General features: G+C 45.5%; 1 protein-coding gene across 5 annotated transcripts in view; it reads right to left on the bottom strand.

Moving 5' to 3' along the window:
• The window catches only part of LOC137384237 (myosin-16), a 246,035-nt gene that overhangs the window by 167,323 nt on the left and 54,763 nt on the right, over nucleotides 1-23,949 (bottom strand). For all 5 annotated transcript variants that reach the window (XM_068057952.1, XM_068057953.1, XM_068057955.1 and 2 more), the window contains one exon: nucleotides 12,963-13,049. In XM_068057952.1, the coding sequence (XP_067914053.1) occupies nucleotides 12,963-13,049 (87 nt within the window). The remainder of the gene's footprint in view (nucleotides 1-12,962; nucleotides 13,050-23,949) is intronic.

The following is a 23,949-nucleotide window of genomic DNA, read 5'->3' as shown; positions in this document are numbered from 1 at the left end:
TGGCTCACCGAGGCCTGTCACAGTGAGGGGTTGGAGGGTGGTTGTTCAGGGCAGGGGAGGTGGCTGTTGCCGGCTGGTGCAGGATGGCCTTTACTGCTGAAGGCCCTCCGTGGGCCACAGGTTGCCCAAGCAGGAGAGCTCCCAGCCCCCAACCCACAAGTGACTTCCTGTCACTGGGACTGAGACCATCCATTCAGCTGATTAGTTGTATTGAGATCTGGATTATATAGAGTACTAGGCTGGACATTTAGATGGACACCTAGTTCATGTGGGTGAACTAGATAGACATATATGGAGACTCACATGGTGTTACTGCGTGGCCTCCTCACATGGCAGAGGGCCTAGCGGCAGCAGAAAGAGGCCCTGAAGTGGCTGTTAATTGGGTACCTAAGGGCCTCAATTGGCCTCTGGGTAGCAAGGCAGTCGTCGGCTTTCCCTGTCTCTGACAAAACTGAATGGCATCGGAAAGGCAACAGGCACTCCATCCCCGCCTTCCCTCGCCATCTTAAGGGCCCCCCACCACCCTGCCAGTCCCTAGAGAGCTGATAAAATTCAGCCCTTGGTGTTAGAGGTGAGAGTGGAGGGGGCCGGGGACAGTGGGGGGGGGGGGGGCGGGGGGTGGGGGGGGTGGGGTTGGTGCTTAAGGAGATGGTTAGTAGAGGAGAAAGGAAGCTAGAGATTATCTTTGTATTCCAGGATGATCCTGGAGTAGAAGTAGTTTTGGCAGAGGACAGGAAGGCCCAATAGTGCTTAATGGACTGAGGTGAGATGCAGTGCCAGGCACAAGTTTAAAATGGTCTGGGAAAAGGATTCCAACAGAGTGTCAGATGAGCTCAGTTAAATTTAAAGCTGCATTCCTTTCAAACTACTATTTTTGTCTGGTTTCAGTTCTATGAAGCACCTTGGGACATTTTTCGATGTTAAAGGTACTATATAAATACACGTTGTAATGTTCAGCAAAATTACTGGTTCAGTGTTGAATGATGTTACCAGGAACCTCAATTAACATGCATTATAGAAACAAATAAACCGGCTCTTTCGACCTGTTCATCTCACAGCAAATATAAATAATATGAAACTAAGACACATTTATCCCAGTCAGGTGATGACCCATAAAATGCTTTGTGACCCTTTACCATTGGTTCCTGTAAAACCTTTCTTTTTTGGCTTATCGTTACATAATCAGAACTGCAACATGCTGCCCAAAAACGAATAAATTAAGCAATGGATTTAGGACTCATTTTAAACTAAACAGCCCTCTCTTTCTTCTATTTGCTTAACACCTATACAAACAGATTCTGGCACCATTGCAATAGCCTAGGGTGGTGGAAAATATCTCATGGCACTATTTCAAAGGGAAGCTCTCCCTGGTGCCCTGGCCAATATATATGTATAGAAAGGGGGACTGAAGTGCCGAGGTACATTTGCAGACAGAACATAGATATTTGGGAAGGTTGTTACCTGATCTGTAGATTCCCTCATTATAGAGCTGACCAAACATACTTCCAGCTCCTAGCTCTAATGTAGGGCTCTATAATTAGAACAGTAAAATGTCTTCTCTCTTTAGAGATGGTGTTCAACCTTCAGCATTTTCTGATTTTAGTTCAAATTTCTGCATTTGCACGTATTTCTTTTCATTGGAACGTGAACCTGATTCCTCTGTATTCCCCTGGACAGCGGTCAGGAGCTACAGGGAATTGCATGACTGAAGCAAAACGAAACTGATCACTGCAACACAATGGGAGTCATTTTCAAAGTCCTGGCTACTGCTTGCAGCTGTGTACTATTTTTAGAAGCTCAACTAATGTTTATCTGGCCTACTCTGCCACAGTTTTAAACATCAGTGGTCCAGCAATTCTATTATAAATGCCATGGAACACGGCTTTCATGATCATTGCTTTAGTGGTAGTTTCTTTGCTAAAACTGTAACGCCCATGTTTTTGTGTAGTGGTGCTTGTTTCTAATGATCTGTGCTAATTGGTCATATCGATCAGTTTAATAGTATTTACCTCAATTCATTATCTATTATTTCTGCATGGGGAAAATATTACAGCTTGTTCACAGCTCGATCACCTGTAATCTGCACAGGCACAGAATTCACAGTTTGTAAACTGCAATTTTATACCCGACTGCATTTATATAATACCTTTAATGTGCAAGCCGTCTCCCCAAGTACTTTACAAGCCATGTGGCTAAGTTGGCAGCACTCTTGCCTGTGAATCAGAAGATTGTGGGTTCAAGTTCACATCAAACAACTGACCACATAATCCAGGTTGATGCTCCATGCAGGGTACTGCACCGTCAGAGGTACTGCCCTTCAGATGAGGTGTTAAGCTGATGAATTGTCTGCACTCTCAGGTGGACATAAAAAATCCAATGTCACTATTTTGAAGAAGAGCAGAGGAGTTCTCCCTGCTGTCCTGGCAATATTCATCCCTCAACCAACCTCATTACAACATGGTGTCTGGTCACTACTGTTTGTTGGAGCATGCCGTGTGCAAATTGGCTGCCACGTTTCCTATATTATAAGGGTGGCTACACTTCAAAAGCACTTCATTGGTTGTAAAACATTTTGGCACTTCCTGAGCTCATAAAAGGCGCTATATAAATGCAAGTTTGTTTTTCTCTGACAGAGGGGTAAAAGGAACAGAATGTCAAGTTAGGGAGAGAGTTTGGGTGGAAGTAGGCTGATTGAAGGCTTAAGTGACGATGATGTTTGAAAAGATATTTGGAAAAGCAGAGAGAAATAGAGAGATGATGAGCATTGGGGAAGGAATTGCACAGAATGGAGCCTTTGTGGCTAAAGACGCTGATGTCAATAGTAAGCCATTAGGAAGCAGTAATGCCCATCAACAATGCTGCCTGCTATGTGTTTTCTTCACATTCGGGGTCCTTTTATATTGAGTGAAACTCATACAGGGGTGCTGCCAGCTTCCCCAATTCCAGGATTCGCCTGATTGGCCTCAAGTCAAACATAAAACTACCACGACTCATTGAGACCAGCTACTGTGAAGACTTTCTTTACAGTTCCTTTACTCACAGAACCAGCAGCCAGTACCTTACATTTTACAGCATGTCATAGCAGGAGGGCAATTTATGGCCACTTCCAGTGAAATCATTAAACAGCACTCGGTCATTGTTCTCCAACATTCATACTGCCAAATATAGAAACACAAACTGTGAGAATATATTGTGCCATGATGAGATAAATTAAAGTATTTGTCCCTCCATTCAACCTTCACAACAAAAAGAACATGTTGAACTACATAATTAACCTGCAATTAATGACATAATTAGTCTGTATCTCACTATGGAACAAGTTTGCTTTCACTACATAACTAACCAGTATCTCACAACAATATTAAGCTGAATCTTTTTTTTCTTACTCATTCATGGGATGTGGGTGTAGCCAGCATTTATTGCCCATCTCTAATTGCCCTTGAGAAGGTGGTGGTGAGCTGCCTTCTTGAACCGCTGCAATCCATGTGGGGTAGGTACACCCACAGTGCTGTTAGGAAGGGAGTTCCAGGATTTTGACCCAGCGACAGTGAAGGAACGGCGATTTAGTTCCAAGTCTGGATGGTGTCTTGGAGGGGAACTTGCAGGTGGTGGTGTTTCCATGCATTTGCTGCCCTTGTCCTTTTAGTTGGTAGAGGTCGCGGGTTTGGAAGATGCTGTCTAAGGAGCCTTGGTGCATTGCTGCAGTGCATCTTGAGATGGTACACACTGCTGCCACTGTGCGTCGGTGGTGGAGGGAGTGAACGTTGTGGATAGGGTGCCAATCAAGTCGGCTGCTTTGTGCTGGATGGTATCGAGCTTCTTGAGTGTTGTTGGAGCTGCATCCATCCAGGCAAGTGGAGAGTACTCCATCACACTCCTAACTTGTGCCTTGTATATGGTGGACAGGCTTTGGGGAGTCAGGAGGTGAGTTACTTGCCACAAGATTCCTAGTCTCTGACCTGCTCTTGTAGCCACAGTACTTATATGGCCACTCCAATTCAGTTTCTGGTCAATGGTAGCCCCCAGAATGTTGATAGTGGGGATTCAGTGATGGTAATGCCACTGAATGTCAAGAGAAGATGGTTAGATTCTCTCTTGTTGGAGATGGTCATTGCCTGGCACTTGTGTGGCGCAAATGTTACTTGCCACTTATCAGCCCAAGCCTGGATATTGTCCAGGTCTTGCTGCATTTCTACACGGACTGCTTCAGTATCTGAGGAGTTGCGAATGGTGCTGAACATTGTGCAATCATCAGCGAACATCTCCACTTCTGACCTTATGATTGAAGGATGGTCATTCATGAAGCATCTGAAGATGGTTGGGCCTAGGACACTACCCTGAGGAACCCCTGCAGTGATGCCCTGGAGCTCAGATGATTGACCTCCAACAACCACGACCACCTTCCTATGCACTAGGTATGACTCCAACCAGCGGAGAGTTTTCCCCCTGATTCCCATTCAGTCAAATGCTGCCTTGATGTCAAGGGTATTCACTCCCACCTCACCTCTTGAGTTCAGCTCTTTTGTCGGTTTAAACCAATGCTGTAATGAGGTCAGGAGCTGAGTGGTCCTGGCGGAACCCAAACTGAGCGTCACTGAGCAGGTTATTGCTAAGCAATGCCGCTTGATGGCACTGTTGATGACACCTTCCATCTCTTTACTGATGATTGAGAGTAGACTGATGGGGCAGTAATTGGCCGGGTTGGACTTGTCCTGCTTTTTGTGTACAGGACATACCTGAGCAATTTTCCACATTGCCGGGTAGATGCCAGTGTTGTAGCTGCACTGGAACAGCTTGGCTAGTGGCATGGCAAGTTCTGGAGCACAGGTCTTTAGTACAATTGCTGGAATATTGTCAGGGCCCATAGCCTTTGTAGTGTCCAGTACCTTCTGTCATTTCTTGATATCACGCGGAATGAATCGAATTGGCTGACGTCTGGCATCTGTGATGCTGGGGACTTCAGGAGGGGGCCGAGATGGATCATCAACTCAGCACTTCTGACTGAAGATTGTTGCAAATGCTTCAGCCTTATCTTTCGCACTGATGTGCTGGGCTCCCCCATCATTGAGGATGGGGATATTTGTGGAGCTACCTCCTCCAGTTAGTTGTTTTATTGTCCACCACCATTCAAGACTGGATGTGGCAGGACTGCAGACTTAGATCTGATCCGTTGGTTATGGGATGCTTAGCTCTGTTTATTGCATGCTGCTTATGCAGTTTGGCACGCAAATTGTCCTGTGTTGTAGCTTCACCAGGTTGACACCTCATTTTGAAGTATGTGTGGTGCTGCTCCTGGCATGCCCTCCTGCACTCTTCATTGAACCAGGGTTGGTCTCCTGGCTTGATGGTAATAGTGGAGTGGGGGATATGCCAGGCCCTGAGGTTACAGATTGTAGTTGAGTACAATTCTGCTGCTGCTGATGGCCCACAGTGCCTCATGGATGCCCAGTTTTGCATTGCTAGATCTGTTTGAAATCTATCCCATTTAGCACGGCGGTGTTGCCACACAACATGATGGAGGTACCCTCAATTTGAAGGTGGGACTTTGTCTCTGCAAGGACTGTGCGGTGGTCACTCCTACCAATACTGTCATGGACAGATGCATCTGCGGCAGGCAGATTGATGAGGATGAGGTCAAGTATGTTGGTTGCCTCACCACCTGCTGCATACCCGGTGTAGCAGCTATGTTCTTTAGGACTCGGCCAGCTCGGTCAGTAGTGGTGCTAACGAGCAACTCTTGGTGATGGACATTGAAGTCCCCCAACCAGAGTACATTCTGAACCCTTGCCACCCTCAGTACTTCCTCGAAGTGGTGTTCGACATGGAGGAGTACTGACTCATCAGCTGAGGGAGCGAGGTTGGTGGTAATCAGCAGGAGGTTACCTTGCCCATGTTTGATCTGATGCCATGAGACTTCATGGGGTCCGGAGTCGATGTTGAGGACTCCAAGGGCAACTGCCTCCCGACTGTATGCCACAGTGCCGCCACCTCTGCTGGGTCTGGCCTGCCACGGGGAAGGGACCTACCCAGAGATGGTGATGGCAGTGTCTGGGACATTAGAACACAGAACATAGAACAGTACAGCACAGTACAGGCCCTTCGGCCCACGATGTTCTGCCGAACCTTTAACCTACTCTAAGATCAAACTAACTACCTACCCTTCATTCTACTATCATCCATGTACCTATCCAAGAGTCGCTTAAATGTCCCTAATGTATCTGCTTCTACTACCACCGCTGGCAGCGCATTCCACGCACCCACCACTCTCTGTGTAAAGAACCTACCTCTGACATCTCCCCGAAACCTTCCTCCAATCACCTTAAAATTATGCCCCCTGGTGATAGTCCTTTCCACCCTGGGAAAAAGTCTCTGACTATCCACTCTATCTATGCCTCTCATCATCTTGTACCCCTCTATCAAGTCACCTCTCATCCTTCTTCACTCCAATGAGAAAAGCCCTAGCTCCCTCAACCTTTCTTCGTAAGACATGCCCTCCAGTCCAGGCAGCATCCTGACAAATCTCCTCTGCACCCTCTCTAAAGCTTCCACATCCTTCCTATAATGAGGCGACCAGAACTGAACACAATATTCCAAGTGTGGTTGAACCAGCGCCCGATAGAGCTGCAGCATAACCTCGCGGCTCTTGAACTCAATCCCCCTGTTAATGAAAGCCAACACACCATACGCCTTCTTAACAACCCAATCAACCTGGGTGGCGACTTTGAGCGATCTATGGACATGGACCCCAAGATCCCTCTGTTCCTCCACACTACCAAGAATCCTGCCTTTAAGCCTGTATTCCGCATTCAAATTCGACCTTCCAAAACGAATCACTTCACACTTTTCCAGGTTGAACTCCATCTGCCACTTTTCAGCCCAGCTCTGCATCCTGTTAATGTCCCGTTGCAACCTACAACAGCCTTCCACACTATCCACAACTCCAGCAACCTTCGTGTCATCGGCAAACTTGCTAACCCAGCCTTCCACTTCCTCATCCAAGTCATTTATAAAAATAACAAAGAGCAGAGGTCCCAGAACAGATCCCTGCGGAACACCACTGGTCACCGAGCTCCATGCTGAATACTTTCCATCTACTACCACCCTCGGTCTTCTATGGGCCAGCCAATTTTGTATCCAGACAGCCAACTTCCCCTGTATCCCATGCCTCCTCACTTTCTGAATGAGCCTACCATGGAGAACCTTATCAAACGCCTTGCTAAAATCCATATACACCACATCCACTGCTCTTCCTCCATCAATGTGTTTTGTCACATCTTCAAAGAATTCAATAAGGCTTGTGAGGCATGACCTGCCCTCACAAAGCCATGCTGACTGTCTCTAATCAAACTATGCTTTTCCAAATAATCATAAATCCTGCCTCTCAGAATCCTCTCCAATAATTTGCCCACTACCGACGTAAGACTGACTGGTCTATAATTCCCAGGGTTATCCCTATTCCCTTTCTTGAACAAGGGAACAACATTTGCCACCCTCCAATCATCCGGTACCACTCCAGTAGACAGTGAGGATGCAAAGATCATCGCCAAAGGTGCAGCAATCTCTTCCCTCGCTTCCCGTAATATCCTTGGGTATATCCCGTCTGGCCCCGGGGACATATCTGTCCTCATATCATTCAAAATTTCCAGCACATCCTCCCTCTTAACCTCAACCTGTTCGAGCATATCAGCCTGTTTCACGCTGTCCTCACAAACGACCAGGTCCCTCTCACTAGTGAATACTGAAGCAAAGTATTCATTTAGGACCTCCCCTACCTCCTCTGACTCCAGGCACAAGTTCCCTCCACTATCCCTGATCGGCCCTACCCTCACTCTGGCCATCCTCTTGTTCCTCACATAAGTGTAGAACGCCTTGGGATTTTCCTTAATCCTACCCGCCAAGACTTTTTCATGTCTCCTTCTAGCTCTCCTAAGTCCATTCTTCAGTTCCTTCCTGGCTACCTTGTAACCCTCTGGAGCCCTGTCTGATCCTTGCTTCCTCAACCTTAAGTAAGCTTCCTTCTTCCTCTTGACTAGCTGTTCCACATCTCTTGTCATCCAAGGTTCCTTCACCCTACCATCCCTTCCTTGCCTCATCGGGACAAACCTATCCAGCAGTCGCAGCAAGTGCTTCCTAAACAACCTCCACATTTCTGCCGTGCATTTCCCTGAGAACATCTGTTCCCAGTTTATGCTCCCCAGTTCCTGCCTAATAGCATTGTAACTCCCCCTCCCCCAATTAAATATTTTCCCATCCCGTCTGCTCCTGTCCCTCTCCATGACTATAGTAAAGGTCGGTGAGTTGTGATCACTATCACCGAAATGCTCTCCCATCTAGAGATCTGCCACCTGGCCTGGTTCGTTGCCAAGCACCAAGTCCAACATAGCCTCCCCGCTAGTCGGCCTATCTACATATTGAGTCAGGAAACCTTCCTGGACACACCTGACAAAAACTGCTCCATCCAAACTATTTGCACTAAGGAGGTTCCAATCAATATTAGGGAAGTTGAAGTCACCCATGACAACAACCCTGTTACTTCTGCATCTTTCCAAAATCTGCCTCCCAATCTGTTCCTCTGTGTCTCTGTTGCTATTGGGGGGTCTATAGAAAACCCCCAACAAAGTGACTGCTCCTTTCCTGTTTCTGACTTCCACCCATACTGACTCAGTAGACAAACTCTCCTCGACGACCTCCCTTTCTGCAGCTGTGATACTATCCCTGATTAGCAATGCCACTCCCCCACCTCTTTTACCTCCCTTCCTATTCCTTTTGAAACATCTAAACCCCAGAACATCCAACATCCATTCCTGCCCTTGTGATATCCACGTCTCCGTAATGGCCACAACATCGTAGCTCCAAGTACTGATCCATGCTCTAAGTTCATCACCCTTATTTCTGACACTTCTTGCGTTAAAATAGACACACTTCAACCCATCGTACTGGCTGCAACTTTGTCGTGTCAATTGTCTAACCTTCCTCACAGACTCTCTGCACTCAGTATCTGCCTGTTCAACAGCTACCCCATCCACTGATCCGTGGCTCCGGTTCCCATCCCCTTGCCAAACTAGTTTAAACCCTCCCGAAGAGCTCTAGCAAACCTCCCGCCCATCCAGTTCAGATGCAACCCGTCCTTCTTGTACAGGTCCCACCTTCCCCAGAAGGTATCCCAATGATCCACATATCTGAATCTCGCCCTCCTACACCAGTTCTGTAGCCACGTGTTCAGCTGCACTCGCTCCCTGTTTCTAGCCTCACTAGCACGTGGCACCGGTAACAATCCTGAGATTACTACTCTGCTCGTCCTGCCTTTCAGCTTCCAACCTAACTCCCTATATTCGCTTTTCAGGTCCTCATCCCTTTTCCTAGCTATGTCATTGGTACCGATATGTACCATGACCTCTGGCTGCTCCCCTTCCCCATTAAGAATCCTGTGGATTCGATCCGAGACATCCCTGACCCTGGCACCCGGGAGGCAACATACCATCCGCGAGTCTCGTTCGCGACCACAGAATCTCCTGTCTGTTCCTCTAACCATTGAATCTCCTATCACTATTGCTGTCCTATTCTCCCCCCTTCCCTTCTGAGCCAAAGAGCCAGGCTCAGTGCCAGAGACCTGGCCACTGTGGCTTTCCTCTGGTAGGTTGTCCCGCCCAACCGTATCCAAAACGGTATACGTATTATTGAGGGAAACGGCCACAGGGGATCCCTGCATTGTGCGCCTATTCCCTTTCCCTCCCCTGACGGTCACCCAGCTACCTTTATCCTGTAACTTAGGTGTCACTACTTCCCTATAACTGCTCTCTATCATCCCCTCAGCATCCTGAATGATTCGAAGTTCATCCAGCTCCAGCTCCAGTTCCCTAACGCGGTCTGTGAGGAGCTGGAATTGGGTGCACTTCTCACAGGTGAAGTCAGCAGGGACACAAGTGGTGACCCTCACCTCCCACATCCTGCAAGAGGAGCATGCAGCTGCCCTAGCTTCCATCCCCTCTGCACTAAATTGACAACAGAGATTCAAAAAAAAGGAAAACCTTACCTTACCAAACCCTCCACACAAGAGTCCTTTTTTTTTGGTTAGAGGAGGAGGATGGGTGGGAGACACTACACATGTAGTGTTTCGGGTTTAGCCACTGCCCGAATATATAGGTTTACTTACCCAGTAGTCCCCGTGTCCGCCGAAACAAAAGGTAAGTTAATTTAAACTAAAACTCACCTTCCCAGCTGCCACCTCGCTCGCACTATCGCTGCTTCAAAAACAAGCTGCCGAAACATTGTGAGCTATGATTCTGTGAGTATGACTGTCAGGCTGTTGCTTGTCAAGTCTGTCGAACAGCTCTCCCAACTTTGGCACAAGCCCCCAGATGTTAGTCAGGAGGACTTTGCAGGGTCGACAGGGCTGGGTTTGCCGTTGTTGGTTACGGTGCCTAGGTTGATGCCGGGTGGTCCGTCCGGTTTCATTCTTTTTTATTGACTTCGTAGTGCTTAGATACAACTGAGTGGCTTGCTAGGCCATTTCAGAGAGCATATAAGAGTCAACCACATGGTTGTGGGTCTGGAGTCACTTGTAGGCCAGACCAGGTAAGGACAGCAGATTTGCTTCCCTAAAGGACATTAGTGAACCAGATGTTTTTTTACAACAATCGACAATGGTTTCATGGCCATCATTAGGTGTCCTCGGCAGCAAAGCCCGTCCTGCGCCAACCGCCAACAGCCATCTCCCCTGCCCTTAACAACCACCCCCCCTAACCCCTCATTGTGACAGGCCTCGGTGAGCCAGCCACACTTACCTGCTCTCTGGGCCTCCAGTGCTGCTCCTGCAGTACCAGCAGTGGCCATCATTGCCAGTGGCGCTGCTGGGACTACTGAGCTGCCAGCCCTCTGATTGGCTGACAGCTCTTGGAGGCGGGATCCCTGTCCATAAAGCGACCATGTCGCCGGCGCCGGGCAGTTAACTACCTGAGTGCCATTAAATAAAGAAAGACTTGCATTTATAAAGCGCCTTTCCTGTCCACGAGATGTCTCAAAGTGCTTTACAGCCAATGAAGCATATTTTGAAGTGTAGTCACTGGTGTAATGCAGGAAACGCAGCAGCCAGTGTGCGCACAGCAAACCCGCACAAGCTGCAATGTGATAATGACCAGATAAATTGTTTTTTTCAGATACTGATTGAGGGATAAGTATTGACCAGGACACTAAAATGCAGCTGCGATTCCCCGAAATGGCTGAGGTGGGGCTTCCCCTCACCTTTCTGATCTGACATCAGAACCCCCATCACCTGCTCCAATGTGAGGAGCTCATAGACTTCCAGTCACTGGGACTGAGACCATCCATTCAGCTGATTAGTTGTATTGAGATCTGGATTATGTAGTGTACTAGGCTGCACATTTAAATGGACACCTATTCCATGTGGGTGAACTAGATAGACTTTTATATGGAGACTCACATGGAGCAAACACATGAGATTGGCTCCCTGCATTTTCATAACCACAATTTATACTTATGCAGCACTATTACAGACAGAATTGGGAGAGAAGTGAAACCCCAGTTATTTTCCCTTTACTGTCCGTAATCGGTGTGTTTTTGACAAGGAAAATGTGTGTTTCTTAACCCCTGAGTGCGTGGCCAATTTGAATAACAGCACTTTTCCTGGGTTTAATAAAGAGGATTATTTTTCTTCACATGTTGAACATGAAAGTCTAACACTACATCACTCACTTTAAACTCCAGATTAATTAATTGAATTCAAATTCCACCTTTTGCTGTGGTGGGATTCAAGCCCATGTCCCCAGAGCAATTCCTGGTCTCTGGGTTACTAGTCCAGTGACAATACCAATACACCACCATCCCCCCTGGTGGCTCACATTACTAATTTCATATTACTAATCTGATCCTTACTATATAATTAACTTGCCTCTCAGCATATAGATAACCTGTATGTCGCTATATAAATTACTTGTATCTCACTATATCTTTAAACTGGACTTAAATATAAAACTTATTTGTAGCTCACAATTTCAATAATCCTTATTATAAACAATTATGAAAATTTCTCATGTCCATAAGATTCTGAGGGGTCTTGACAGGGTGGATCTGGAAAGGATGTTTCCTCTTGTGGGAGAATCTGGAACTAGGGCTCACTGATTAAAAATAAGGGGTGGCCCATTTAAGACAGAGATGAGGAGAATTTCTTTCTCTCAGAAGGTCGTGAGTCTTTTGAACTCTCTTCCTCAAAAGGCGGTGGAAGTAGAGCCTTTAAATATGTTTAAGGTAGAGGTAGATGGATTCTTGATAAGCAAGGGGGTGAAAGGTTATCGGGGTAGGCAGGAATGCGGATTTGAGGTTACAATCAGATCAGCCATGATCTTTTTGAATGGCGGTGCAGGCTCGAGGGGGCAGAGTGGCCTACTCCTGCTCCTAATTTGTATGTTCGTATATTCACTATTTCCATAAAAATTGTAAAAGATTCTACGAGTACTTATTAATAAGTTCAACAGCGTCGCGAACTCAGAGAGATAAGAGGAAGTGTCTCGCTATATTTCGATCCTTCGAATAAACAGTTTACGAAAATACACTTAAAACAAGAGACAAACAAACTTACATTTGACACATTCAGAGTAACTTCACCCCGGACTGTGTAATTGTTTTACACAGTTTATTTCTTAAAGAGGAACCAAGAACATTAAGTGGTTTACCAGAGAATCTTCTGAAAAAGTATACATGCACAATCTTTGTCATACTCAGTCTTGGATAATCGATTTACAAATCATCAACATTTTCACAGTCTTTTACTTCCACCTTTACAATCAGAATGTATCCTCAACCAGAAAGAGGCATTTGTAAATCTTGGGGGTGCAGCAATAGACTTGCCGATCCCCTTGATGTAGCCGAGCAAGGCAGTGCATTTAAGAAACAGAGTGACAATGGAGTTAGAAGAAATCACACTTATCTTTGAGCCGTACACTCACCTCTTCTCTCTGTGCTTGTAGTTTGCCGTTGTACTTGGTCAGATGGTTTACTTTGTCCTCCTCAACTTGTAGGTCTTCCAGTCTGTGCTGCAGAAAAGATAAAGGATTTGAAAACATACCCTATAGGACCCCTATCTAGTGGTGTACTTAACAGTAAAATCATGGTCACATTAAATTATTGTTTCAATATGACTGCACTGATTTAAAGGTTGAGATAAACATTGGTTGCCTTTAGTGCAACTTATTGCAGCTTTTTAAAAAAATTTATTCATGGATGTGGGCGTCACTGGCTATGCCAGCATTTATTGCCCATCCCTAATTGCCCTTGAGAAGGTGGTGGTGAGCTGCCTATTAAAATCTATGTCATCAATAAGATCAAAACATTCATTATCATTTACTAATTTGCCTACAAAAAAGCAGAATTTTAATTCCTTATCTCCATATAATAGTATTTCACTGTTGTGTGGTGGATTCTATTCTAATTCACCAATTAGAAGAGTATTTTGTGTGTTAAGTCCTGTATCATTTTGCATCACCAACCTGTCAGGCTGTACATCACTTTGCCTGTTGGCCCAATGCTAATAGCAGAAAGCCTGTCGACACTCTTGTCATGCTAAGCCCCCACCTGCCTAGAATGAGGCACATTAATTTTGTCATGAACACTGATTTTAAACTGTTACTGGAGTGAAGAAAGGACTTGTTAAACAGATCAGCCGTGGCTGGAAAATACATTTGCATATTAACAGACAGTGTCTGGAAGGACAAAGCAGTCATGCCGTAACACATTCAACCCATAATGGACTTTGGATGACCAGACATTGAAGGTGGGGGAGCTCGCATTCCAGGCTGACTGCTAAGATGGCTGAATACCCGAACGGACATGGTCAAATCAGATAGTCACATGACTAACCGGCTGGGACACCTGAGTTTTCTGAATTTGTACAAACAGTTTCAGGGCAGAAAGCTGCTTGCTCCTGGACTGAGAAGATTTCTCTCCTATCTGTCTACTCCCATCTCTTTCTCACAAGCCTCTGGATCCACTGAAGACACATGAACCCCAAAAGGGAAAAGTCTCCTATAGCAAACAAGGTTTAAGAAGAATACTGGGCCCCAATGAAAAGCAAGATCTACCAACAATCAAGGACTCTACAGTGAGCTCAAATAACCATGACAAAAACTTTTCAGATATTGCCTCAAACTTTTCCACTTTATTTCTTCTGTTTTCTTTCCGTCTATCTGCACGTGTGTATCGCATGTGCATGCTAGCATGGGCACGTCATGTATCTGTAGGTGTCAACCAAATTAGAGTTTAAGTTTAATAAATTTCAACTTTTCTTCTTTAAACCAAAGAAAGCCTGTTTGTGCTGGTTTCTTTGCCTTATGATTGGAAAGCAATGAACAAGGATTCACCAAGGTGAAGGCTGACAGGGAACCGTAGATCTCTTTCTCACCTGGCCATAACACTCTAATAAGGTGAAAGGGAAGAACAAAGAAATATAGAATTCTACCAGTTACAAGTCCTGGGAAAGAATGGAAAGAAAGAAAGAAAGAATGGAAAGAAGGAAAGAAAGACTGACAGATTTGCATTTATATAGTGCTTTCATGACATCCCAAAGTGCTTTACATCAATAAAGTACTTTGAAATGTAGTGACAGTTGTAATGTAGGAAACATGACAGTCAAAAACAAAAATAAAAAATAAGCATATTATCTAAATGGTGAGAGATTGCAGAACTCTGAGATGCAGAGGGATCTGGCAGTCATAGTACATGAATCGCAAAAGGTTAGTATGCAGGTATAGCAATTAATTATGAAAGGTAATAGAATGTAATTGTTTATTGCAAGGCGAATTGAATACAAAAGTAGGGAGGTTATGCTTCAGTTATACAAGGCATTGGTGAGACCACATCTGGAGTACTGTCTACAGTATTGGTCTCCTTATTTAAGGAAGGATGTAAATGAATTGGAAGCAGTTCAGAGAAGGTTTACTGGAATGGGTGGGTTGTCTTATGAGGAAAGGTTAGACACGCTAGTCTTGTATTCGCTGGAGTTTAGAAGACAAAGAAGCAACTTGATTGAAATATATAAGATTCTGAGGGGTCTTGACAGGGTGGATGTGAAAAGGACGTTTCCTCTTGTGGGAGAATCTCGACCTAGGGGGTCACTGTTTAAAAATAAGGGGGTCACCCATTTAAGATAGAGATGAGAAGATTTTTATAGCAAGATATTTATATATAGTTGCCTTTCAAACTACTGTTCCTTTATGCCAGTACAAATTAATCATTTTCTTCAAGATGCTCCGATTGATTTAACTGCCTCAGTATTTCGGCAATTTAAACACTCCATACATTTTCCTACGAGATTGATTTGAATCAAAGTGGAAAGCAGTATGGTGGCAGGGGGCAGATGGGGGGAATGCACAGCCATTCAAGGCCTTTCAGGGTATACAGCAAAAAATTTCTAACACCATACGGGTACAGCCATTTGGTCAGCTGGTGGTTGGCCCTATTTATTTGGAAACATGGATGGATAATGCCAATTGTAGCCAACGACTTCAAAGATGATTGTCATTTCAGACAAAACTGTTTCAAAATTTGCTATCTCTGGGTCAAAAAATGTCAATGTCTGCAAAAGCATGAAACCCTTGAATTATGAAAATGATATACAGGGCCGAAGATAATGGAAAACAAGCACACTGCTGGAGTTTTAATATTCACAGACCAGGAAATATTCCATCTGTAAGTAATCGTCTCGCAATAAATAAGAAAAATCACAGTGTGAGGTGTATATGCCAGACCAAAAGAATAGCATCTGTTCATCATTAAATAATGAGTGAATTATTAAAGTATGTGCTGGTTTGCTAAGTTCCACCCTGGTCTGCATGTTCTCACCATGATACTGGACTATTGTACAGAAATACATAAGGTTTCAGGGAAATATTCTGGTGATATGCCTGGCACAATATCAAATGGTGCACTGTGAGGTCATGCTACTCTGTCTTGTGTTGTATATTTTTCATTTCAAGTTGTAATATTCTTGCAGCTAGTGTTATTCATAAAATGGCATTCAAGCCCTTTCCCAGTCCGCCTCCTCTTCACCTGAGACCCTTGACAGATTTTCTGCTTCCGTGCCTCTGCATCTCTGTTCATGGCCTGCCCAGCTGTGAGATGTTGACTAAGTTGGGGTTTGGTGCTGTTTCTCATCCTTTTCTTACTTTCCAGCAGAAGAAGACAAGAGACTATTACTAGCAAGCAGGGCCCAATTTCTATTCAACAAATGAAAGGACTCTATTAAAATGAAACTATTTCATAGAACTATCGTAGAGTCATAGAGAGATGCAGCGCCGAAACAGGCCCTTCGGCCCACCGGGTCTATGCCGACCAACAACCACCCATTTATACTAATCCTACATTAATCCCATATCCCTACCACATCCCCACCATTCTCCTACCACCTACCTACACTACGGGCAATTTACAATGGCCAATTTACCTACCAAACCTGCAAGTCTTTGCCTGTGGGAGGAAACCGGAGCACTTGGCAGAAACCCACATGGTCACAGGGAGAACTTGCAAACTCCACACAGGCAGTACCCAGAACCAAACCCAGGTCGCTGGAGCTGTGAGGCTGTGGTGCTAACCACTGCACCACTGTGCCGCCCTAAAAGTCCAAAAACGGATTTTTATTTCTGTTGCAAAATGTTTGGCTTCAACTTGGCATCAGCTCACAGTACTGAAATCCACAGCTCATGATATGGGCACAAAACCATATTTCATCACTGCATGGTGCAGCATGTTACTCTCAAATATGGCAATGGTTGGGACTGTGCCCATTGATAACAAGTCAATGAGTAACACTGTAAATTTAGATCAGTAATGCGTCCAGCAAAACTGAGGGCTCTGAGTGACCCATCAACAGTCACATAATTCCTCATGAAGTAACTTGATTTGAGAACAAACTTTAAATTATTAAACAGACACAAAATAACTGAATAAAATGATATTTTCAGAATGTGATCCTTCCTCATTGTCAGTGTGAAGAAAGAAGGCAAAAAAGGCAAGCAGCATGCTGAAACTCAAAGCACAATCTTTCAAATATTGCCGACACACAACATTTACATAAAATGAATGTATAAATGGGTCATCCTAAAATCTAATAATGATCATTTCATTAATCAAGTAACTTAAAAATATGCATATGCTAAGTAAATATAATGACTGCACAGTGTCTGAAAATGTCACTCTGCATATACACAAAGTCCATAAAGTTTTTCTCCATTATGCTGGATGTTGACCACTAGAAGTGAAGAAAAAAAGATTTTGTTTTTTAATGGGTCTATATTGTCCAGCCTGGTGGTAAAAGACAGAATTGGCACTCCATATGCAGGGTAATTTCCTAATCAATCTGGTCAATGTTTACACTGCTTGGAGGTTTATTGAGGAGTAGGAGGGATTGAGATACTCCCCTGCTCATATAGCACGGTAAAGGGAAAGAACTTGCACTGTTCATAACAGTAGGATGCCCCAAAGCAGTTTACAGCCAAGTAAGAACTTTTGCAGTGTTGTAGTGTAGGAACCACTGCACCCAATTTGCACACAGCAAGATCCCACAAACAGCAATGTGATAATGTCCACAGAATCTCTTCTAATTATGTTAATTGAGGGACAAATATTGGCCAGGACACTGGAAGAACTCCCCTGTTCTTCGAATAGTGTCAAGGGATCTTTTATGTTCCTCCAAAAGGGAAAACCATGCCTCAGTTTAATGTCTCATCCATAAGACAGCACCTCTGACAGTCCCTCTGACCCTGCACCACCAACTTTTTTGTCATTTAATCTCTCCTGTGTTCCACCCTATCACAGATCTGTCCTTTTGTTCTTTTTCCCATACTCCCTGCTTTTGCTTACTTAAAACTTATTACAATTCTAACTTTTCACAGTTCTGATAAAAGGTTATCGACCTGAAACGTTAACTCTGTTTCTCTTTCCACAGATGCTGCCTGAGCTGCTGAGTATTTCCAGCATTTTCTGTTTTCATTATAGCTTCTAACGCGTGCTAGCCTCTCACAATTTTGTGACCCCCTACTCAGGCGTGCAGTCACTCAACAGCGTGCTTAGCGCTGGCTGCCTGCTACAATTACTTAAATTAGCAGGCAGAATGAAGTTTGTCCGCTACCTGCATCAGAAGCAACAAGCGTGATATAATCCTGTATAGCTATCCCTGTGCCCATTTGGGACCTGTCCAATTCTATAGCCATGGTCCTATGTTAAAATTAAGAGTTATGAGATGAACATTCTTGCCTTGTCTGTTTGCTGAATTCTGAATCTCAACCATGCTCAAGTGAGGAGATACCAAGTAAAAGGCAGTTGGTTGTTTGCAAAAAGCAGATAGAGAGCCAGTCATGAGCTGATTTCACACACTATCCAGTGACTAGTTTTACACTTAAGCCAGTGGCTTTGGTGCAGTTTACCAGGCATCTGCATACCTGGCTACAGACACTGAACAACAAAACCTTTTCTTACCTGAAAAGGTAATCTGATCTTCAAAATAACGTAAATAAATGAGTTTAATATGTGAAGCTTGAGTGATTTTTGTACCTGAATGTTCCTTAAAGTTCTTCAGTCTTCGCTAGGCTATATGGTGAAGAGAACTTTCATGGCATATTTGATCAAAGCACAGCTAGGAAGTCTCCATAAATAAGACCACCCTGACTGTTCAACCAAAGATAACAGAATGCAATCTGGGGCGATAACTTAAGGCAGCAGGACAGAGAGATATTCAGACACACTGACAGTTCATGGAATCCGTCTCTGCATTCTCTTTACTTCCTCATCTGCGGAGGGAAATCGAGAGACTGGATCCTGTACAGTGTTGATGCATAAAAATGAGGCTTGTCAAATTTAATGAAAACTAAATGGAGTCAGGCCACAATCTTGCACTCACTACTAATAAATTTATGTTTGGAAAGTAAGGGTTATAAAAGAATTCCCAATAAGTGCTGAATGTTATTACACATTCATACTTCTATAAAGTTTCTGGTAGGCTTTGCTTCTCGAAATGACTTTCTCTCGTCAGTTCCAAGAATCTGACTGAGTAAATGGTTAGATGAATTTACCCTTAAATTATTTTTGGATTAAAGAGTCACAGTACCTTAGCTTATCTGACATGTGATCAAGCAAATTGCTTTTTATTAAATTATTATTTGAATCTGAATGGGTTCAACATCTGTCAACACAGCAGATGAGTGGGTTATGATTTTCTGCTTAGTTTCTTGCTCAGTACTGCAACAGTCTGTCAGCAACCTGAAAGAAGGACCTCTGAACTCCAGGTAAGCCTGTACAACATACAAATCTGCTTCATTGTGCAGACAGTTCCAGCCAGCCAATTCCTTACATGTTTCGGAAAAAGCTCAACTCTTTACATCTGTCGGCATACAGTACAGGTTATATCCAATTGTTCCAAGTCTTTGACTGCCCTTTCCATTGCCTACAAACAGGAAAAAATCTTTTCTGTCTTAACTTAAAACAGGGTTTCGATATGCAGCACTGTTTACATTGTAAGTCAACCAATGACCATCAATGTGATCACAAATTTAAGAGGTGCCTGACATTCCAGAAGTCTCCATCTGCCACCGACATACAGCCGGGAAGGACTTGCAGGCCACTGGTGGTTCTGAACAGTCACATCTGATTTGAACCGTTAACTCTGTTTCTCTCCACAGATGCTGTCAGATCTGCTGTGTACTTCCAGAACTTTCTGTTTTTATTACTTATGGGCCACGCGTCTGCCCAGGCCTTGACCCTGTGGCTCAGTGCCAAATTAAGAAGTACAAACTGTTGGATAGGTCACAGTGTAATGACATTATAATGGCATCTTAACTCCTCAACAAGTTTATTATCTGAATATTGCTTATTATTGCTACACCAATTTGTGAGGGGGGTCATCCTGCATCATGTAGGCATTGTTTGCACGGGATGCAAGTGAGACAGGACTGACAGAATTGTTGGTTGGTGAGACAACAGTCACTTATACTTATGCTACATCGCAGCGAGGTTAATAATTAGCTCTATATTGAAATCTTTGGTGGGCTCACTGATGATGAGTTATGGACAACCACTTCACACAGAAGCAATTCTGCATTTGCAGGCTCCTGGTGCTGTGCAATTCTGTTCTGTTTACTTTGCATGGTAGATACCAGAGCTCTGCTGACAGCAATAAAGTGATTACGTCTGTATGTGTTTGCATGTGCACAGCTGTTTAAAACTTGCAGCTGCAAATTTCATTTTCTGACTTTTGCTGAATAGGGAAGGCCCACGCAGCCATTGTGAGCCTTCATGGAGGTGGTTAGCTCCACCCAATTGCTCAGAGACCTACACATTGAGTAACTCAGGCACACAAGCCAGGTTTGTCCACCGGGTCTATCCTCCATCTGCACCAAGTTAGCTGCAAGGAGAGTGGGTGGTTCCCACAGGACATTTCCCTCAGCTGCCTGATCCAAGTGACCATTATTCCTGTATGAGCTTTGACAGTAAATGTTGACATCTTATTTGATCACAGTGGCAACCAGAGGTGAGCACCATTTCCCTGGACGCAATCTACTAACTCAGCACAGATCAGTGACTGAGGGCTGACTTTTATCCGGCCATCAGGAACACAATTGGAGGCGTGGGAGGGCCGGAAAATAGGGGTGGGCATGCCTGCCTAGAAACCCGACATAGTAATGTCGGTTCCGGATTTTGTCAACGGGAAAGATCCAAGGCAGTCTTGTCTCCACAACATGGCGGCACTGCAATTTGAATTGGTGAACAGCAAGTTGCAATGCATTTGTATTAAATTCAAGCCAATTTTATTGGGGGGGGGGGGGTCAAATTTATTCAATGGCTTCAGATACCCAGTACCCAGGCATTTAAAGGTGCCAACACAGAGGTGAGGCCTCAGTGCCACCACAGGAAGGCAGCTATGGTGAACTGTGGATAGTGGAAGAAAGGGGAGTGGTGGCCATTGTCAGCCTGTGGTGCAGGGTTCTCTACAAGGGTTGGCACAGTGATGGATGCAAGAGTGGATGCAGTGTCAGTGCTGGGCTCTCTGCAAGATTGGGTGCAATCTCAGATGCTGGATTCTTTGCAAAGGGTGGGCACTGACGAGCATAAGTGCATCTTCAGAAGGGGGTAGCAATGGGAAGGTCCCAAGGCAAGACTGTTTCTCCAGGACAGCGCACAGCAATGGCAGAGACCAGCTGGCATGGGTCTTATACACCCAGTCTTTGTGGACCCCATGCCATGCAGCAGAAGAGGAAAGGAGGGCCAGGATCCAGCTGGGCACGCCAGTGAAGCTCCAATAGGGGAGCAGCAGCAGCAGCCGGTTATGCCAAGAAGGGCCTATCCACGCCAGACAGTGTACTGGACAAAAACAAGAAATGCTGGATTCACTCAGCAGGTCTGGCAGCATCTGTGGAAAGAGAAGCAGAGTTAACGTTTCGGGTCAGTGACCCTTCTTCGGAGTGTACTGGACACCCCTCAGCTATCTTCAAATGTCCATGGCACCGTGGTGCTCAACTTCTATGCGTCTGGCTCTTTCTGGTGGGTGGGTGCTGTCCAGCAGTGACAACAGCAGTGGGCAGGGCTGGCGGGGGTGGGTGGAGGTTTGTCCCAGCAGTAACAGTAACAGTTGAGTACGGTTCTGTTGACACTGAGCACTGTCAGCAACCTTATCCCACTATTATTCACTTGTCCATGTGACCATTATTCAAGTGTGAACTTCAGCATTAGGAGAACACAAGTGGCCGTCACAAGAGAGGCCATTTTTTTTCTTCCCTAACATTTTGCCAACTTTTGCCTTGGATAAGATCAGCTAACTCAGCATAGATCAGTGCCTGAAGGTACAGCCTTCTTGGTCTGTGTGGCTCATAAATTGGTAAATTAGCTGAACCATCATTTCACTGAAATGTTCTAGTGCTAAGAGCTAGCTTGACAAACGCGAAGAGGATTTATAATCAGGTACTTAGCTGGGCATTGTGATGAAACAATCAAGTGGTGGGGAAAATGCTGATCTGCACACAGCGTGGAGTTAATTATTGCCCTGTGTTATACAATACACATTAACACTTAAAAAAGAATTTTCACCCAAAATGAAAGCACTTAGCTGGCCTGATCAAATGTAAGCCAATTGTCTTACTTTCCAGTTTGTTCCTTTTAATGGTCTGCACCATTTGCTGGTCTGCTTATTTCTTCTGCCAGGCTCCAGCGTCACTGGAACCTCCTCTGCTTTGCCAGTTTTTGATGCTTCCCTTTCCAGCAGAACACCCTTCAGTCTCTGTAGCCTGTTCACACACACTGTGTAGCATTTATATCTTTATCTGTTCGCTGTCCCACATTATGGGCTGGATTTGGTGCTGGAGGAGGGGCTCCTGGCACCGGGCCAAGATGGCGGGAGGAACCCCGCCTCTGCCTTTTCGTGCCCTCCACCTCAGAGCAATCCTCCGATCTTTTTGAATCAAAGCTTCAGGAGCCAATATCCCCATCCCTTTAAAGATGGGGATTCGGCCTCCAAGAGCTGAGGACCAATCAAAGGGCCAGCAGCTCAGCAGCGCCACTGGGAGCAGTGACCACCGCTGGTACTGCAGAGGCCTCGGACCCAGGCCCAGCACTGGAACCCCCGACCAGAGGTAGGTGAGGTGGGGTCGCCGGCGCCAGTCCGGAAGGCCTCAGTGAGGTGGGGGGGGGGGGGGGGGCGAGGGTGTGGTCATGCAGTCCAGGGGGAGGGGGAACCCAGGGGATGAAATGTTCCCACTGGGGGTCCTCCATGGGCCACAAATTGCCCCCAGAGAAGGGACCCCCCCCCCCAAGCTGGCAGAGAGGGTGCCTCGTTTTAGAAGGTGTCCCCCCCACCGCCGCTGGTAAGATCCCTGCGGCGGTAGGACGAGACCCTTAATTGGCCATTAATAGGCCACTTAAGGTCTTCAATTGTCCTCTGGGTGGGCAGGCCGTCATCAGCCTATCCTGCACCCCGGGAAGATCACTGGGCGACGGGGAGGCGATGGGCCCTCCGCAGCGCTGCCCCTCCACCCCGCCCCCCCCCCCCCACCGCCTCTGGGGGCCTCATAAAATCCCAGCCCAACCCGGTCCATTACTGCCCCATCAGTCTACTCTCAATCATCAGTGAAGTGAAGGAAGGTGTCATCAACAGTGCCATCAAGTGGCACTTGCTTAGCAATAACTTGCTCAGTGATGCTCAGTTTGGGTTCCGCCAGGGCCACTCAGCACCTTACCTCATTACAGCATTGGTTCAAACATGGACAAAGAGCTGAATTCAAGAGGTGAGGTGAGAGTGACTGCCCTTGACATCATTTGATGAAGGCAGCATTTGACTGAGTATGGCATCAAGGAGCCCTAGCAAAACTGATGTCAATGGGAATCAGGGGGAAAACTCTCCGCTGGCTGGAGTCATACCTAGCGCAAAGAAAGGTGGTCGTGGTTGCTGAAGGTCAATCATCTCAGCTCCAGGACATCACTGCAGGAGTTCCTCAGGGTAGTGTCCTAGGCCCAACCATCTTCAGCTGCTTCATCAATGACCTTCCTTCAATCATAAGGTCAGAAGTGGAGATGTTCGCTGATGATTGCACAATGTTCAGCACCATTCACGACTCCTCAGACACTGAAGCAGTCCGTGTAGAAATGCAGCAAGACAATATCCAGGCTTGGGCTGAAAAGTGGCAAGTAGCATTCGCGCCACACAAGTGCCAGGCAATGGCCATCTCCAACAAGAGAAAATCTAACCATCGCCCCTTGACATTCAATGGCATTACAATCGCTGAATCCCCCACTATCAACATTCTAGCGGTTGCCATTGACCAGAAACTGAACTGGAGTAGCCATATAAATACTGTGGCTACAAGAGCAGGTCAGAGGCTAGGAATCCTGCAGCGATTAACTCACCTCCTGACTCCCCAAAGCCTGTCCAACATCTACAAGGCACAAGTCAGGAGTGTG

Source organism: Heterodontus francisci, chromosome 26, assembly GCF_036365525.1.
Source record: "Heterodontus francisci isolate sHetFra1 chromosome 26, sHetFra1.hap1, whole genome shotgun sequence".
Taxonomy (NCBI): Eukaryota; Metazoa; Chordata; class Chondrichthyes; order Heterodontiformes; family Heterodontidae; genus Heterodontus; species Heterodontus francisci.
Note: the sequence above shows the minus strand (reverse complement) of the source record. Positions and strands in the feature narration are given on the sequence as shown.